The sequence below is a fragment of the Pinus tabuliformis genome, chromosome J (genome assembly GCF_031772625.1).
Source record: "Pinus tabuliformis cultivar Carrire ecotype Pingquan chromosome J, CPIR1, whole genome shotgun sequence".
Lineage (NCBI taxonomy): Eukaryota > Viridiplantae > Streptophyta > Pinopsida > Pinales > Pinaceae > Pinus > Pinus tabuliformis.
This window is the reverse complement of record NC_142295.1, coordinates 256,099,723-256,118,694: the sequence shown is the minus strand read 5'-3', so window position 1 is coordinate 256,118,694 and position 18,972 is coordinate 256,099,723. Positions and strand designations below refer to the sequence as shown.

General features: G+C 36.6%; 1 protein-coding gene across 1 annotated transcript in view; it reads left to right on the top strand.

Moving 5' to 3' along the window:
• LOC149226741 (uncharacterized) overlaps positions 1 to 18,443 on the top strand; it is a 300,204-nt gene extending 281,761 nt beyond the window's left edge. The window contains exons 14-16 of the mRNA XM_089380285.1: positions 16,046 to 16,138; positions 17,819 to 18,001; positions 18,318 to 18,443. Coding sequence (XP_089236411.1) covers positions 16,046 to 16,138; positions 17,819 to 18,001; positions 18,318 to 18,443 — 402 coding nt within the window. The remainder of the gene's footprint in view (positions 1 to 16,045; positions 16,139 to 17,818; positions 18,002 to 18,317) is intronic.
• Positions 18,444 to 18,972: the final 529 nt, after the last annotated feature.

Sequence of the window (18,972 nt, the reverse complement as noted above, 5' to 3'; positions counted from 1 at the left end):
TGGAGAAAACCCTTTCAAATTCTTCTTCTTATAGGTTGTCATTGAATGATTCAACAAGAGATAGTACAATGATCCATATCAGTGACCATATACCTATCCAGCAAAATCAAATAAATAATATGCATGAGATGAGCCCAACAATGCCACTAATCAAAACCCTGATTCAGAAGCCTGTAATCAACTGTCACTGTTTGCGGTCGATTGCCGAACCCTGCTGCCAATGATCGAAATTTGCGGTGAACTGAAAAGTTCAACCTTTAGGTTCAATCGCAAGGAAGATGTGTCATGCATGTGACTGAAAGTCTTTGGTCGGAATTTCTCCATGACATGCTTGTGACTATGACCCAATACCCTAAAAACTGACATGCGAGCTTCAGATCCTTCAATTTTGGACCTGTGCCAACCAATCTTTGTGAACTTGTCTCAGACTTGTGCTAGCCAAACCAAAGAAGAGAATAGAAGAATGCTCCATGATGATATCCAAATGAGGTTGAGGTCACTTGTATTTATAGCCTTCTAAGGGTGTCCAATTTGCTTTAGGGCCAACTTGATCAAATGTGCACATGTGGGCTCTAATTACAAAATACACTCTTCCTTGTCCAAATTGAGTGCTTCAATAGTCAACATTGGTCTTTTCGAAAAGAGGAATCTCGTCCCATGGTTGGAATTTGTCACTGAGCTGCCAAATTAACACTCCCTCTCAGCTAGGGAGAAATTCCCATTGCATCATGTGATCATTGCAAATATCTTGACATCAAATCATATCCAACATTAAGTATTTCTTCATCAAGTGTCATCAGTACTCATCTTTTCTCATCTGTTGATTGTCCCTACTCATATGTTGAATATTCTCGAATCTAAAAGAAGAAGAATTTGATATCGGAGGGGAGCCTAAGCTACCACCCTCTATTCATCAGGGATCCATTGTTACCACCCGGAATCACTACCAGCGGGGAGCCCAATGCTACCACCCAGGAAACATCAAAGAGCTTATTGTTGGGGAAATTATATGAATGATATATTACCACAATATTAAATTATCAACCAGGGATTCGTAATCAGTAGAGCTGATACACTATATGTGTTGATAACAGATAAGTTCCCATGTCTGCTGAGTATAGCTTAGATAAAAAGCATTCAAAACCAATACTAACTTCCTCACACAATTTGGAAACCAAACTTTGAAATGATATCTTAACTAGACTGTGGCTAAATGTTTTTGCTCAGGTAACAAGTTTATCCATTTACAAGCTCATGAAACAGAAAGACGGATCTAACTCTTTTTTCCTGTAGCAACTAATTTTAATCACTACACTAGAATCAATTCACTGCATTCAAACAACAATCAAAACAACCAAAACTAATCTGGAAAGAAACTTTGCATTCTAGTACATGAAATGTATGACAAGAGTCTTCACTAACAATGCATGTAGGTGAATGGTGAGATCTCTGATCTTAGCTTCCCTATTCTTCAAAATAACATTCAACAATTAAATGTGCAACTTAAGAAATAAAGTTTGCATTCATAAAATTAATGAACTGTTACTCAGAAAAATAGATTACTTGCATATGATCAAAACTGGAATTGTATTAACACTCTGAAAAATACTAAATCACTCTCACACATAAACCAAATCAATATTCACAATATTATAATGAAAACTTGCCTTGATGGCTTCGGTGGGCCCTTGCCGAGCTACCAAGGAAAGTTGGAAGAATCTATAGAACTAAAGGATCCACTAACACATCGAATTCATCAATTGCTGCTCATATTCTTGATTTCAAAAGAAAAGGTTACAAAATAAAGTCTCCAACATAACAATAGAGTTAAAACTCTGTCTCCAACTAGCTATGTCTCACTTTCTAGCTAACTGTCTCTCTGTCTCTTACTAGCTATCTCTCTCTCTCTGGCTAACTTGCTATCATTTACAAGCCTTCTCTTATAGAGAAATAACATTACATTCAAGGCTTAATAGAATAGTAACAAATCACTACAAAATATTACAGTTTAGCTCATTTTACATATTTGGCTTCATCCTCATGACACGCAGTGCATGAGTGATGAAGCGTATCTCGATTTGTTGTAACAAGATGATGTTTTTGACCAACAATTTCCTCGGCCTCATCGAAGACAGTTTTCTCAACCATCGAACCTGGAAAGTAGGGTTTGGTACTGGAATAACACTGTCAATGCAGGTGGTGCCGGAATAACACAGGTGCTGGATTGCAGGTATTGGATGAGCGTAGGTGCCAAATTGCTGCTGTTGGTGCTAGATCACTGTGATTGGTATCAGATGAGTGTAGGTGCTAGACCGCTACTGTTGGTGCCGGATGAGTATAGATACACGGATGAACGCGGGAAAGCAGGAACGCCTGAAACTGCTGTCGGGCCGCTAATAGGCAAACACGCGGGTACCGGACGAGAACACAAGTGCTTGACAAGAACAAGAGTACCAGATTGATAACACTGGTACCAAATAAGTAGGAGTGCTAGTACTAGACCAGTAATGCTGGTACTAGATGTGTAGGAGGTTGGAGCACAAGTACCAGATTAATACACTGGTATTGGATGAGTAGGAACATGGTCTAAACATCTATGTGAGCCAATCCAATTGATTAGAGAGTATAAAGATCAATAATTCTATTTATACTACAAGAAAACATAAAAATCATGCTTTGAAATATAAATTACCTCATAGATACATAAGGAGGCTAAAAGGTATATTCTGGAAGAAGGTAGGCAAATAGTGAGTAGATTTTGAGGTAAAGTTGATAAAAAATAGAGGACAATATGGGGTATGAAAGGCATCAAAAAGGAGACTCAACATTCCCCCATGCCTAAGTCATTGCATGTCCTCATGCAAAAAGTGTTGAACCATTCCTCAAAATTTTAAAAATGGAGCCTTCTTACAGCTCCTTGTTAATATTTACACCCTTGAAGTATTTCTCCCCTATAGCCGACAATCATGTAGCTTCCTCTATAGTAGCTTTTGTAATTTCTAATTGTAGACTACCTAGCTGAACATATTGACCATCATAGCTTTGAGTGAAGGCGTGAGAAACACCCTCATGATATCCCTTAAACTTCTCTAGGAATGGAATCTAGCCAGCTTGCTCGAATTTCTCTTTGCATGACTGATATTCCTCTGTTTCTTGATAAAATTGGAACACTGGTTTGTGCCAATCTACCCCCATGCCGACTTTAAGAACGAGTCTTAGACAATTTTTAAGGATAAAGCATAGAGAGGGTTGAGTACCGGAAGTAGCAGGGTACCGGAAATAGCGAAGTACCAGAAAGTAGCGGAGTACCGGAAGCTGTGGAGTACCTAAAGCTGGGTTATGGAAACAGTGCGATGGAGCTGGCGCTGGATGGATGAGTGGAATGAAGGCCGAATGGTATGCAAGAGAGAAATGATGCTCATCTGGATGGTGAAGCCATCCAAAAGAGCATTTATAATTTGAGAGGAGATGGTAACGATCAAGTGGTTGTCATAATTAAAAGGTGAGTGTATACAGGATGATGGCGATAAGTCGTATGCAGAGCTCATTTTGACGTTCATCTCCGTTAATAATGTCAAATTTTATTCATGCAGGTTAGACACGATGGAGAGAACATGGTTGATTGGACCAGTACATCGGTACGGGACGGTCAATGTCATGGTTCCGTTGATCATTCATCATAATCATTCAGTTTATGGTTATGGGGTAGTGGTAAAATTATTGTTTAAACAACCCACAAAGGTAGAATCTCTATCATGAGATATTCACCATATAATACATTTGCTCAAATTATGATTGGCATTTGCCCAATCACACCCATGATTATCCCATTCAATCATATCATAAAAAGTTTTTTTTTCTTAGAAAACAGGGGAATAAAGGTGAGTACTTTAGGATTAGGATAGGGGCTTAACAATTGATGGTAATAAAAGTTTATGAGGGTAATTATATATTCATGACATGATTAATATGAATCTTAATAGCAGAAAATAAAACATTGACCTCAGAACTTTATTACCAGATTAACACAAGAAAGATTTTTTAGTACCAGATGAAAACTTTTTTGCAGTATCGGATGAATACAGGAAACTGCACTCTAGTACTAGATGAACACAGGGAGTTTTTCTTCAATGCCGAATGAAATTTTAATAAGATACCCAAATGCATAGTCTTCAAATTGGAATCTTGTAGGCTTCTCTTTGTATCTTAGCATGTCCTGAGGGTCAAGCTGAAGTAAGTGCTAGTGATTACTGATGCTGCATGTGAATTTATTCTACTGGAAAAACTACAAACAATGCACTGGTACAGGAATTTTGAAATTGCAGTGGAAGTGTTAGAAAATGAGACAAAGTAAGGCTGAGGGTCCTAAATGATCTGGAAGAGTCGGAGTTGATGAGTGCTAATCTGGTATGCTAAAGGAAGAATAAAATGAAGAAGTTGAAAATGGTCCCAACAACCACTACCCCATGCCTGAGGTTTTGGATGTTCTCATGCAAGCATGGTGAGGTACTGAAAAAGTGAGGGTTGCTAAGATGACTCAGTACAAAGGGCCCTGAGAAAACAAAACAATGTAGCTAATGAGATGAATATTGAACAAAAATAATTCATCTCAGATTTATTAAAATGATGCTAAATTAACACCAAGCATAAAAGAAATTTCAAATCACTCATTACATAAGATTTCATCAATCTTTAATAGTTTTATGCTCAAGAAAGAAACCTTTTATAAATTCAAGGGGCTCTTCTTCTTTGTAGGTAGGAGGCTTTTTATGATCACAACAAATGATGAACCGATGAAAAATTAGTTATTACTAACCAAATCCCAAAGTCTTATAGTCATCCAAGTATTACAGATAAGCTTTGCAGTTGAGTTTTATTAGTTCTTTGTAATCATAGGTCCACTTTTAAGACAATTAAATCTTAGATATAGTACGACAAACTATTGATAGAGGACTTCAAGGTTACCTTAAGGCCATTCTTCAACAACAAATTTATGGAGTTGGTTTTTACCCTTGACTTCATCCACACATGCTTCCTTTTTATTGTAACACTATAGAGTAACCATCATACGTGTAGACAAAAGCCTTGGTTTGGTTGATACTTCTTTAGGCAGAATGCCCCATTGCCTGCGAGCGTCCGTAGCCCCAATGGCTTTGCCTAGTGGTATCACAGGTCAGTACCCACTACCAGCAGGCATCCATAGCCTCGACGGGTTAACCTCTTAAACCTATTTTACATTGAAGGCTCTAGTCCCATGTTTCCTACCATTTTAGGTTTAGCTTATGAACATTGCTTTTGCAATTGGTAGATGGGGGAGCGGCTTCAGAAAGCCCCTTAAAGGCATAGGATGATACCTTTTAGAGTGACTTAGATTACCTGCATAATGTCTTAGACACATAAGGTACTTATAGGTACTCAAAGGACATAGCATGAATGAGCCATTTTTAATGTGAGATGGATGAGGCTAACCAAAGAATAACCAAAAGACACCTAAAGTCCTACTAATCATAGTTTTCATGTATGCTTTCGCTTTTAAAGTAGTGTTCCACTATGAACAAAGACTTCATTAACTCTCTTGCAAGGCTTAATAAAGATGCTCGAAGATCATGCTTTGGTGTTATGGTTATAGTATTCAAGTTTCTTTTTCATCGGTATCATTGTATGGACCTCTTAACTTTGTTTTAATCCCCTTTGTATACATTGGTAACTATATTTTGAGTGACTGTTTTGTATTGATAATCAGAAATCTATATGAATAAAAAATGAAATTAAAAAATAGAAATAAAAACTATGAATAGTTTGGAATTATCCTTCAATTCAAATTTTATGAAAATGATTGCTTATATCATCTTTGTGAAATAGCGGTCTTAAAACAGATAAATCATGAATGCATCCTTTTTAATAACTTAAGGAAAAAGGAAAGATGTCATCAAATACTCCCCTAAGTGTTCCATTCCGTTGATGAAGATGTCTTTGCCGCTTTTAACAACATTCTTCCAGTATTTAAGCATCCCAAATGAACAATACCCTTGGATCCTACTTTTTCTTGCAAAATAGCAAATTGGTACCAGAATTCTCGATACTTGGTTAGATGAAACATGGTACTAAACAATTGGTATGCAATACTAGATGATGTTGCTATGCAATCATTTCCAACTTTACCTACAATTCCAAACATAATGGTCATAGCTTGCTTTATTAAAAAGAAAAACTAGAAATGGATCTAACTGAAAAGAAATAATAAGTGGGAAAGCAAAGTAATAGTTGAACCATGTTGCAGTTGGAAATAAGACTGTGTGGCAATCTTCATTAAAACAATATGTAGCTGAAAGAGACCCCAATGAAAATATGCAATAGGAACATAGATCTCCCATTTTCAACTAATTACTTTTTAGCTGTTAACATCCCTACTTATTGAAAACAAATGAGAAAGATGTTGCACTATATGTTATAACTATACTAACTACTATATGCAACATTTATTTATTATCCTATTCTACTTGAGAAAAAGAAATCCCTCTCCTCAAGTATAGGAATATTTCCAATGTAACCATGTGTGTAACAAGTATAAAAATGCATTCATACTCAAGTTTAGAATATAATCTTCAATGCATACCTGAGTATGAAGAACCAACTATTTTAATGATGATGTCAAGAAGTAAGGAAGAATGAAGGAGTGGTATGGCCTTACAATTGCTTGAAACCAACTTTCAACAAAATCAAAATGCTTTTGGTTTACCTCCTTATTTGGCTCATTTAGCATATCCTCCTTTACTGTGCCATGCAGATCTTCTAGCATTAGATGATTATCCTCTTGTGTGCTTAGAGGATTTGTAGATAGGCATGTCGAAAATTCTTCAATCTCAGGTTCTAATGGTTGCTTTCCATTGAATGTGGTCCATGATTCCTTAGTTTCTTCGACAATATTGCAAGGGTGGACATCTTCCTGTGATTCATGGATTTGTTGTTCATGGATTTGTGGTCCATGATTCCTTAGTTTCTTCGACAATATTGCAAGGGTGGACATCTTCCTGTGATTCATGGATTTGTTGTTCTTCTATCACTTCTGGAGAGGCATATAAATTCTTGACTGCTGTCAAAATTTGTTCTTCCTGAGAAGCAAATATCCTAGCTGCTGCTAGAATTTGAGAGAGTTCTTCCAATCTCTTGATCGTCCTTGAATACTATTTTGCTGGTTGCTAATCCCTGTCATGCACATGGATTAGTGTACAGAGTTATTATTAAAAATCCTAAATAAATAAGAAGAAAACACACTTAAAACAATGCAAGCAAACCAATCATGTACTCGAAGAACCACCGTGCTACTAGGATCTTGCTGTCGCCAATTTATTTGTTCACACAAGTTAGGTTTCTCTTTTTTCCATGGATCAATCTAAAGGAAAACACATTTGCAAAGAAAAATAAAGAAAAATGAAGCTTTAGATCCTATCTTTAATTCTATGCATAAGAAAAAGAAGCTATAGAGTCAATTAGAGACAACCAAACTTTGGAGCAACCCCACCATAGTGGATGTGTGGCTCTTCAATCACGTCTTACTGTTTTCTCTCCACCCTTAGGTCATCCCCAATATCACTCAAAAACCATAAAAAAACAAATCATTACCTATTACTATTTACAACTCCCCAACAACGATGCCAAAAATGTTGGGGCAATTATATGAATGATATATCGCCACAATATTAAATTATCAACCAGGGATTTGTAATCAGTAGAGCTGATACACTATATGTGCCGATAACAGATAAGTTCCTATGTCTGATGAGTATAGCTTAGATAAAAAGAATTCAAAACCAATACTAACTTCCTCACAATTTGGAAACAAAACTCAGAAATAAAATCTTAACAAGACTGTGAGCTAAATGTTTTTGCTCAGGTAACAAGTTTATCCATTTACAAGCTCATGAAATAGAAAGATGGATCTAACTCTGTTTTCCTGTAGCAACTAATTTTAATCACTACACTAGAATCAATTCACTGCATTCAAACAACAATCAAAACAACCAAGACTAATCCTGAAAGAAACTCTACATTCTAGTACAGGAAATGTATGACAAGAGTCTTCACTAACAACGCATGTAGGTGAATGGTGAGATCTCTGATCTTAGCTTCCCTGTTCTTCAAAATAGCATTCAACAATTAAATGTGTAGCTTAAGAAATAAAGTTTGCATTCATAAAATTAATGAACTGTTACTCAGAAAAATAGATTACTTGCATATGATCAAAACTGGAATTGTATTAACACTATGAAAAAGACTAAATCACTCTCACACATAAACCAAATCAATATTCACAATACTATAATGAAAACTTGCCTTGATGGCTTCGGTGGGCTGTTGCCGAGCTACGAAGGAAAGTTGGAAGAATCTACAGAACTAAAGGATCCACTAACACATCGAATTCATCAATTGTTGCTCATATTCTTGATTTCAAAAGAAATGTTACAAAATCAAGTCTCCAGCATAACAATAGAGTTAAAACTCTGCCTCCAACTAGCTATGTCTCACTTTCTAGCTAACTGTCTCTCTGTCTCTTACTAGCTATCTCTCTTTGTCTCTGACTAACTTGCTATCATTTACAAGCCTTCTCTTCTAGGGAAATAGCATTACATTCAAGGCTTAATAGAATAGTAACAATCACTACAAAATATTACAGTTTAGCTCATTTTACATAGTCGGCTTCATCCTCATGACACGAAGTGCATGAGTGATGAAGCGTATCACGATTTGTTGTAACAAGATGATGTCTTTGACCAACAATTTCCTCGGTCTCATTGAAGACAGTTTGCTCGACCACTGAACCTAGAAAGTAGGGTCTGGTATCGGAATAACACAGTCAATGCAGGGGGTACCGAAATAACACAGGTGCTGGATTGCAGGTACCGGATGAGCGTAGGTGCCAGATTGTTGCTGTTGGTGCAAGGTCACTGTGATTGGTACCAGATGACTACAGGTGTTGGATCGTTGCTATTGGGGTCGGATGAGCACAGATACACGGGTAAATGCGGGTAAGCAGGAACGCGGGCAATTGCTATCGGGTCGCTGATAGGCAAACGCGTGGGTACTGGATGAGAAGACGAGTACCGGATAAGTAGGAGCGCCAGTACTGGACCTGTAATGCAGGTACCATATGAGTAGGAGCACCAGTACCGGATCAATACACTGGTACCAGATGAGTAGGAACATGGTCTAAACATCTCTGTGAGCCAATTCAGTTGATTAGAGAGTATAAACAATCAATAATTCTATTTCTACTACAAGAAAACATAAAAATCATGCTTTGAAATATAAATTACCTCATGGATACATAAGGACGCTAAAAGGTATATTTTGGAAGAAGGTAGGCAAATAGTGAGTAGATTTCAAGGTAAATTTGATAAAAAATAAAGGACAAGATGGGGTAGGAAAGGCATGAACCTAGAACCACATCTCAACCTAGAACCACATCGGGGAGCACAACTCAACCCGAAATCTCATGGGGGAGCAAAACATCTTCTACCCCATATCGAGCAATATGGGATATAGGGGAGCACATCTCAACCCATCTTATTGCTCACTGATCTTCCCAACAATGACACTCAATAGTCCTGTGGTAGAACACTTGCATCATAATTTGAGCTTGGGTAAGATACTAGACTTACCAAAGGTAATGATCACACACCCCCAAGCCTCCTCAACCCGTTAGCCAGACGGGGAGGGATAATCCCAAGAAGCCCAGCTTGTGGGTATGATGCCAACTAGGGTATACTTTGAATAGACCAAGATAGGAGGAGATACTAGACTTGTCAAAACGGACAAGGATCACAAAAACCCTATGGGTGACAGATAGGGGAGCAATATCTACGATCCTATTGTCCAGAGATCCCTCAACCCCAGGAGCCCTCCATCTCAGTCCCTCACCCTTGGAGCTCAGACAGGGGGGGAAGTTGGCTCAGTGTTCTCGATCAGTCCCGCTCTCTACAGTTCAAAAACATATCATCGTGCTCGTATATGGTAATCATCATGTCTCAATAGCAGTAGTCTCTTGTTCGTGCAAGTCATCAAATCAAATATCATATTCGAACAAAAATATATATATCACAAAAAAGGATACCATATTCATCCTCCCTCTCACGGAGGCAACAACCACAAGCTTAAGCTTGTCTCGTACAAAAAAATTGGCTGGAGATATCTCGAGATTCTCTGCCAATCGAATCCCACTCATTATTGTCGCAATGTATCCTAGTCATATCCAGAAGCTACTCAAACAACTTTCCAAAGAGCTTCTTCAACCTGACTCATAGCTAGCCATGTCAGTCATCATCGTACTCAACCTCAGTCTTGCTTGATGCTACGAACTTTTCATCAAAATATCATGGCACATCTCATACTAAGGCAAAACCCAGATGTGCTCATGTTGTCAATAACGATCTCAAACAACATTAGTACATCCATGCAGTTACATATCATAGGAAGAATATCTCAAACAAAAATTGATTGTCCCATGCAAATTTCTCGAAGTGTGCTTAGCGGCAACTCAATGTGTATGAAGCGACTCAATCATGGATTCACTCAGGTTGTTCTATGCAAAACATATGTATACAGACGAGTGTTCACACAGAACATCAATGCTTCAATCGACTATCAATTGCCAAGTCAGGTTCAATAACATCTCTTCATAACTTCTTGAAATTCAATTGGAGTGTCCAAGGATTTGCATTTCCATTTTCCAACAACTCTTCAGTAGCTTCACGATATATATTTTTCTTTTCCCAACTTTAGAACGTAATTCATCATGCCATGATTCTTCATTTTGAACTTCATAGGCCATCTCCCTCTTACTTTGATCATCAAAGGCTCATTACCTATCAAGAATAGACCATCAGTATACAAAACCAAAATCAAAGTCATACCTTGGACCTCTTTCGAAGTAGAGGTTTGAATTTGCACATCTTCTTGGCTTAACACGATAACTGTCAATGCGAACACAATAGGCTCGGGGAGCTTGCTTTATACAATGCTTTCAGCAAATGTAACACTTGACCAAACCAATATTCTTAGCCTTACATAAATCAATATTGTGCAGTCAACTTATCAAGCCTTAGATGCCAGATCAGAACTAATATCGAAATCATAAAAGTTTTTGCCAAAATCATTGTGACACACTTTTCGGATCAAATGTTAGGTGGAGCTCACATAAAAATACCAAGTTTCAACAACCTTTTATATAACAATCATTATCCAATCTAACTTTATGAAGCCATCCTTATGTTCATAGCATGAATCATTTCTGCCACTAAATATGAATGGATACATTAGGGACAAGTCATATAATTTCCATCGATTCATTGTGAGATTATTTCATACTAAATCACAATTGTTTACGCTTCAACCATTGTGCCAAAGACAATGAGACCAGTACAAAATCATTATGGAATACCAATATTAGTCACTGAAAGTTACTATGCTCACATAGCACTGTCATCAAGGCAAATCATCAGATATCAAGTCAAATCATTAGTCATCAAGTCAAAACCCTAATTTGTCATCTTTGTGAATTCAACCAATCCATAAGCCAAAACATATCTAAGCATCAAGTCAAAGTTCTAAAGCATCTCTATGAATTATTATGTCAAAACTCCAAGCATTGATCATCTATACCAATCAGCCAAATCTTGTCAAACCCTTGCAATTTTTATCAAATACTATCATACACTAGCTTCAATGGTTAAATCATAATGACATATTGATATGCATATTCCGATCACCTGCAAACACAAGTTTAGTCAACACATTCACATTCTCTCTAGTAAGTCAAATATTCAAACTTCCCTGCTCATAGAACTTTCAGATAACTACTCCATATCTATAGGATTGTCATACTCCAGGTGCACTTCTGATTTCATGCATGAGGCTTCAAATTTTGTGACCTACATGCATAACCGCACTCATAGGCTTTCTTCCGTGTGGTTGAGAGGCTACAACTGCACCCTTAAACTTGCTTCCATGCAATTTTTAGAGTAAGGGAAACCCTCTCTTCTCAAACTTGAACTTGCTGCAGACCAACAACATCAGATATTTGTCTATTTGTTTCATAAAATTTCAACAATAAAGAATCTTCCTCACTTTTAATGCAAATGGCAATAGGTGTAGGGATCTTATGGAGAGATACTCCCTCTGAATGGGAAACCACTTTAGCCATCATTATTCAAGTCATCAACCCGTCTATAATATTGTCATTTATCAACAGAACTGTTAGATCATAAAATCAAACTATATCGGGTCCTAACATATATTCATCATGGTCATAACATGTTTGCATCAACTACTTCTTCATCACATGACATCAAATTTCCATCAAGAGTTAGAGTCATATGATTAGGGCAGCTGTCAAGTGCTTCACAATAATCACTTCATTACTTCTTTTATGTTTATTCAATTATCAAATCAGGGCATCCAATTTTACCATTTGTCATAATTACTAAGCCAAGATCAACGAGGAGATCTTGAGCAATAATCATATTGTTACACTTCCATCATCATGGTTATCATGCTTATCACAAACAATATCAATAGTATCAAGCTACCATATATCAAAAGCAATGAGCTAGCCTTCTTGATAAGATCAAGAAATCCATTATGTCTAAGATGAGTGATGCTTGCCAAATATCAAGAATAAAAAGTCATTGTTTCCAGGTGTACTTTATCATGTCCAACTTGAATGCCTTCTCTAATGAATCGGGTTCCCAAAGGTGAACCTCATGTTGGATGTTATCCTTTAAATTCCCTATGAATATATCAATCCTATGCTCCTCTGGAATATCTTTTACCCGTATATTCAATTTTTGCAAGTCCTCAATGTGCTGCATCGTTGAACCCTTTTGTTTGAGATTTATCAGTTGGCTAAAAAAGGCGTTGCTTTTTGTATCCTCATAATGTGCTATCATTTCTTTCGTAAAAATTGCCCAAGTGACAATTTGTTTACAAGAGCAAAACCATCGATACCTTACAAATTGATTTGGTTCCAAATATAAAGTTGCAATGCGTACCTTTTGTGTGTTTTGCACATTATGGAGATCGAAATATTGAATCTATTGTATCTCTGAAATTTCCGATCTGCAAGGTTTGATATTGCGACCTGTGGTAGCCCTCTGCGTCTTCTTTCCAACGCCACCAGTCTGATCGAAATTGGATTCTCCAAGAAAGAGTTATGCCCAATCTCCCAAGATGACCCGATTATATATTTTTTCAGTAGAGCGAACTTGTACGAAGTGCCACGTGTCACTGTTTTGACCTTCAGACCTGAAAATGATACACAAAAAACTACAGTCTGTCCTCTTTCTGTAACTTCTTACGAAATTTCAATCTAATGCTCAGAGAGAAAGTTATGATGATTTTCTCAAGGTCATCTGTTTGAGATGTAATTCGCAAGCCTGCAAAAACCCTAACTTCCTTGGATCATATCTCCGAAAATATCACGAGAAAAGATCTGAAATTTGGACCCAAGGTTCATCAAGATTTCGACTCAAATGGGTTTTAATTTCAACTTCTGAAATGTTGTAGAAAAAAATATCGAAAATGCCACGATGACCTGTTTGGAGCAGCAAAACCCAAGAATCTAAATCTTTGATACCAAATGTTATGCAATGAACTCATAAAATAGAAGAAAAAATAGATCAACGACTTCAAAATCAGTCTCTTCGAGTGGGGCAACCTCCTTTACATTGCACAAATGAACAATTCTTTGATGATACAAATGACAAAACCTCCTTTCTATGTATAGGAGTCTAAGGGGTCACAATATAATCAAAGCCGACCTAATAATAATAATATAAGGGCACAATAATAACAATAGTGGGCTTTTATGGGGCACACTAATAACAATATGGGGACAATAGGGACACAATGATAATAATAAGGGATACAATGACAATAGTAATGGGGGAATCACTAGTATTATAGGGACCTAACAAATAAGGATCACGAAGATGAATGGATCAATGATAGGATGAAAGGTGATTGTACAAGCCTATTCACAAGAGAGGCTCAGATATATGGCTTGCTTGCTTTGAAAGCAAGATGAAAGACTCTCTAGGAAGGGCTTAGGAGGATTCTAAAAGCTAGGGTTTGAGTATATGACTCGTCAAAGAGATTCCTAGATGCTAAAATACTTGTGGAAACTTGGATTCCAAGTGGTCTTTGTGAAATTGGTTTAAATAAGTTGTGGGACCACACGGGACCAAGTGGACCCAACCATCTTTTGCATTTTGTGGTACATTTTCCTGTTGAATGTGGCCAATTATGCTTTTACTTTTATTTTTAGTTGCATCAACCTTTGGGGCATCCTTCTAGGCCTAACCCAAGGTGTGGGCAAGTGGAAGGGGAGAGCTAGCCCTATGTGGACCTAGATGGGAGAAATGATGATTGGGGTTATAACGAGTGGAAAGGGGGCAAAATATGTGGAAGAGAGAGTGAGATCACGCAATTAAAACCCTAGGAAGGATGTGTTGGAGAATGTTGCTATGGTCGGTCTTCACAATGTCATTGGATTTTTTTTTTTTTTATTCTAACATGTTCTTCATGCTTGTGAATTGATCAAAATATGTTGTAAGTAATGTTCTTCATGACATTAAAATAAAATCATTTTTTTTATTCTATTTGTAACCCTCGTTAGGTGCTATGTTGGCCTCATGTTTGGTCATGTCGGCCTGCCCTCAAAAGCCATCCATTTGTATGCCCAGATAACTATATATTGGGCTAATCAACACTCCTTAAGAAAAGAATTGAGCTCCAATATCTCTCTGTGATCAGCGAAGAGAAGAGAAGTATATTCAATGGTTTTAGAAATCTCCCAACTATCTGTTCTAACTCGGATCTTACACAAGACTGAAGGCCAAGCTTACGGGTAATTGTTGTGAAGTTTACGCAGTCTGTCCTGCACTATCATCTCTGTTATCCAATTTACTGAAGCAGCTCTTCAGTGTTAGCCTCTGAACTATGCTGAAGGTGATCCAAGTCAATTTGAAGTCTACTGAAGTCTCCTGAAGTGATCCGAAGTATGAAAATGGAAATCTGAGATCTGTGGAATGGGCCAGTGTCTGAGTGCTGTGGAAAGGGCAGAAGTCTGAGTTCTGTGATCCTATGGAGAAGGCTGAAATATGTGATCAAACAGTGGTCTGAATTTGAAGGTTTAAGGAAGAACCTCTTTTTTGTGATCCTATTAGAAGACTCTGTGTAGAGGACCTTAGCACTTATGGGAGGGATACATTGACTTTGATTTCTCCTGTTGTTTTCTCTAAGAAGAAGGTTGCTCGGTTTTCCCCTTTTGAGGGCTTTCCCAGGATAAATCTTTGTGTCTCCTTTCATGTTCCTTGTGATCTTGCTTCATTTATTATGGTTGATCTGATAATTGCTTGATGAAGAAAAATTAAATATAATGAAAGAAGAACATAATATTTACAAGTAATTATCAAGTTAAAGAATTCATCATTGCTATTGCAATTCCAACAGGATGTGGTCAGAAGAGTTTTTGATCTCTCTTTTTTGGGTTTTCATCTTTGTGCTTTTTTTTTCTCCTTGTTGGCACTAGGGTTTCTTTTATCTTTTGGGGCATCATGAATACTAGGGTTAGCGTTTCATCCCTTGGAGACTTGGAGTTTAGGGTTTTATGAAAAAAGTTTAATCAATGAAAGCTCAAAATAAGTTAGAACTGTAAAAAGGAACAGGAAAGAATCTTGGCATGTAAAAAGTATAAAATGATAGAGAACCTAAAGATTTGAGCAGTTTCTTTCAGAAAGCACGTCTTTGCTGCCAGTGTTTATTTTTTAACATTTGTATATATAGGTAGACCAGTATCCAAAATTTTTAAGAGTTCTTTTTTAGGAAACTCTCTATTTTTGGAAATTTGTTGTTTTCCCATTTTACCTCTATTGGGTTGGTGGAATTCTCTTATTGTCATTGGCAATGGTTTGTTTGGCAATTTTATTTGCCTTATATTTGTTGAGTCTCATTGTTGTTTTACAGATTTATTGCTTCTGGTGATGTGCAGATCCAGATATTATATTTGCTGTCTGTTATGATTGACCAACTTGGTGAGAAGATTCTTCCATTTGCCCAGCATTTGATACAGTTTTTCCTTGAGGTATCTTCCTTCTCTTGGTTACTTCTTTCCTAATAATGCTTATGCTAAGATTTGGTGATTGCACAAATGTTTCTTCTAGAAGTTATTTCCTCATCTGCTAATCTCTGTGCTAAGCATCCCTGAACTGAGGGGGACTAAATACAAAAGGTGCTATACGCTCATTAGGATGTTAAATCATTAGGATTTTGTGCAAATGGGAATCAAAACACAATTGCTGCTACTTCTTATGTATATTGATTCTTGAAGCAGCATATTAACGATAACATGCTGAATATAAAACATCCATTGCAGAAAAGACTTCTGGCATTCTTGAATATAGAATATATATCTAATATTGTTTTGTGAAATTTAAATCCTTTTCATATAATATTAGGTTCTTCAAGGACAGGATGAGGAAGCCACTGGAGGGTTTTCCTTAGGAGGTTTCCATGGAAAACAAATAGCAGGTTCTTCTATAAATGTGGTCACATGAAACTATTGTTTGCATGCTAGGATAACTGGTGGAATATTTTCTTCATGTTTTTATGTATACAATCATTCAGCTTGTGTTATAGGTAATCAAAACTGTTGCTCTTTTGTTGGACATGAGTAACAACTGTGCAATTATCTCTGTTTACCCAATTTATCAATTGCTTTACTGAATTGCCAGTCTTGACTCTTAACTACCTGCTGTATAATTACATGCTTTAGACATCTTTCAGTTCAAAGGATATGCTAACCCTTAAAGTGAAAGGTCTCTCAAGTTCTTTTCCTCTGCTTGTCTCTCCTTGTCTGGGGTGCATACTTAAGAAGATTCCATTCTCGTAGTCACTGCAGTCCCTTCTCCCATTATACCATTTAAACCCCTTAATGTGTTTTCTTATTCTCTACTATTCTTCCTCTATAGAAAAGTTCAAAGGTTGATAAGAAATAAACTTCATGCTTATTTTATTCTGTTCATGCCAGGTCTATATAATTTCTCCTTTTATCCCAAGTCACCTGATTCATATTTGTTTTTGAATTTAGGGACAATGCATTTTGAAAAAAGCTCAGGAGTGCAAAAAAAATATGAAAAAATTTGACATTAAGTTCTGCAAAGAGAATTAAGAGAATTATGTTATAATTTCACATATTCAAACAAAATTCAAATACAAATATTTTTTAACTTCAAATTTAATGCAAAATTATATCAGATTAAATGTTGAGATTAAAAAAATGTGAAAAGTCAAAATATCATTAACTCTTTGACAAACATGTGTGTGTGTTTGTTGTTTTTCCAAGGAAATCCTTGTAGGGAAACCCAAGAGATGCTTCTCCACATTTGTGTATGGCATCCAGAATAAACCTGTTGATGTAGACTAAACAGCCAATTTTGCTAACCCCTTAGGCTAACTATATGTATGTATGTATGGTTTATTGTTTTATGGTTAACAAAAAATGAAGTGAAACATTTCTTTTTTACAGATTTTATCCAAAAATTCACTTGGTTGATTAAATTTGCCATTGCTTGAGACTTAATGAAATTCATTTTTTTCTGAAAGAAAATGCCAAATGCAGTGACTAAGGTTTTATCCATGTATGCTTGTTGCTACACATTTCTGCAATTATTATGATTAGATTTTCTGTTTCCATAGTTTAAGTTTTTGATATGCAATCTACCAGACATACTTCAAATTACTGTATGGTTGTATATGAAAACAGGTCTGGGATGAATCAACTGGTGAAAATCTCATGAGAATTCAAGTGCTACTTGCAGTGAGAAATTTTGTGCATGCACTTGGTCATCAGTCGCCAATGTGCTATAATATGTTGTTGCCTATACTGCAGACAAGTATTGATGTAAACAATCCAGAAGAACTCAACTTGCTTGAGAATGGAGTGCTGGTTAGTCTTCTATTTGCACATGCTTCCATTGAGAAGTTAATATAAACGAGAATATGAAAAATTAAAATTCATAGTATCTTTTGCAAACAACAAAAGATGATAGAAGTGGCCTTGAATATTCTTACTTTGAATATGAAGATTTATTTGGATGTCTGCTTCTTCTTGAACTGAGAAGCTTAGTGATCACTGATGATTTATGGAGAAAATGTATGTGCAATGAAACAAAGGAACTGTTATTTCTAGATATGGAATATCTTAAAGTAAAGCATCTTGCTTTCATGGCTTCTTATCACTTTCTGTACTGTGACCTATGCAGTTATGGGAGACAACTGTTAATCATGCTCCCTTAATGATCCCTCAATTACTGGAACTTTTCCACTACCTTGTAGCTATGATGGAGAGGAGCTTCGATCACCTACCAGTACGTACCATGTTTCTTTAACCATCCATTTTCCATCTCATTTTTCTTTTTACTTCTTATCCCAATGTAGATTCCATGACATGCATTTCATGTGACATGAGGATAGATGTACCTGTTATGTAGCTTCTGCAATGAAATGAATCACCAGATGGCTCGTCTTAACATCACAGAAAGTTCTCTTTTGATAGTCTGTTAGTTAAATTAGCTATTTTGTTAATTCACTTGAATAAGCATCATCCAGAAATAGGTGAAATTCAATTTGAGAACTAACATAAAATTTCGAAGTAAAAGATTGACAATGAATGTGTAATCCCAGTTAAAGTATGATGCTTAAAAACTGAAAATATGTATGCAGCATTCCTCAAAACAATGACATGAGATGCATAACAGCCTTCCCAAGAAATAATTCCACCAAGTAGAGGACCAGAGGCAGTAAAAGACTGGAATACCTCACTACTAAAGAATCAGTGTTGCAAATATCAGCGATATATTGCCAACATATTGTGATCCTCTCAGCTCTGCAATATTATCACTGGAAAAAGGGAGACGT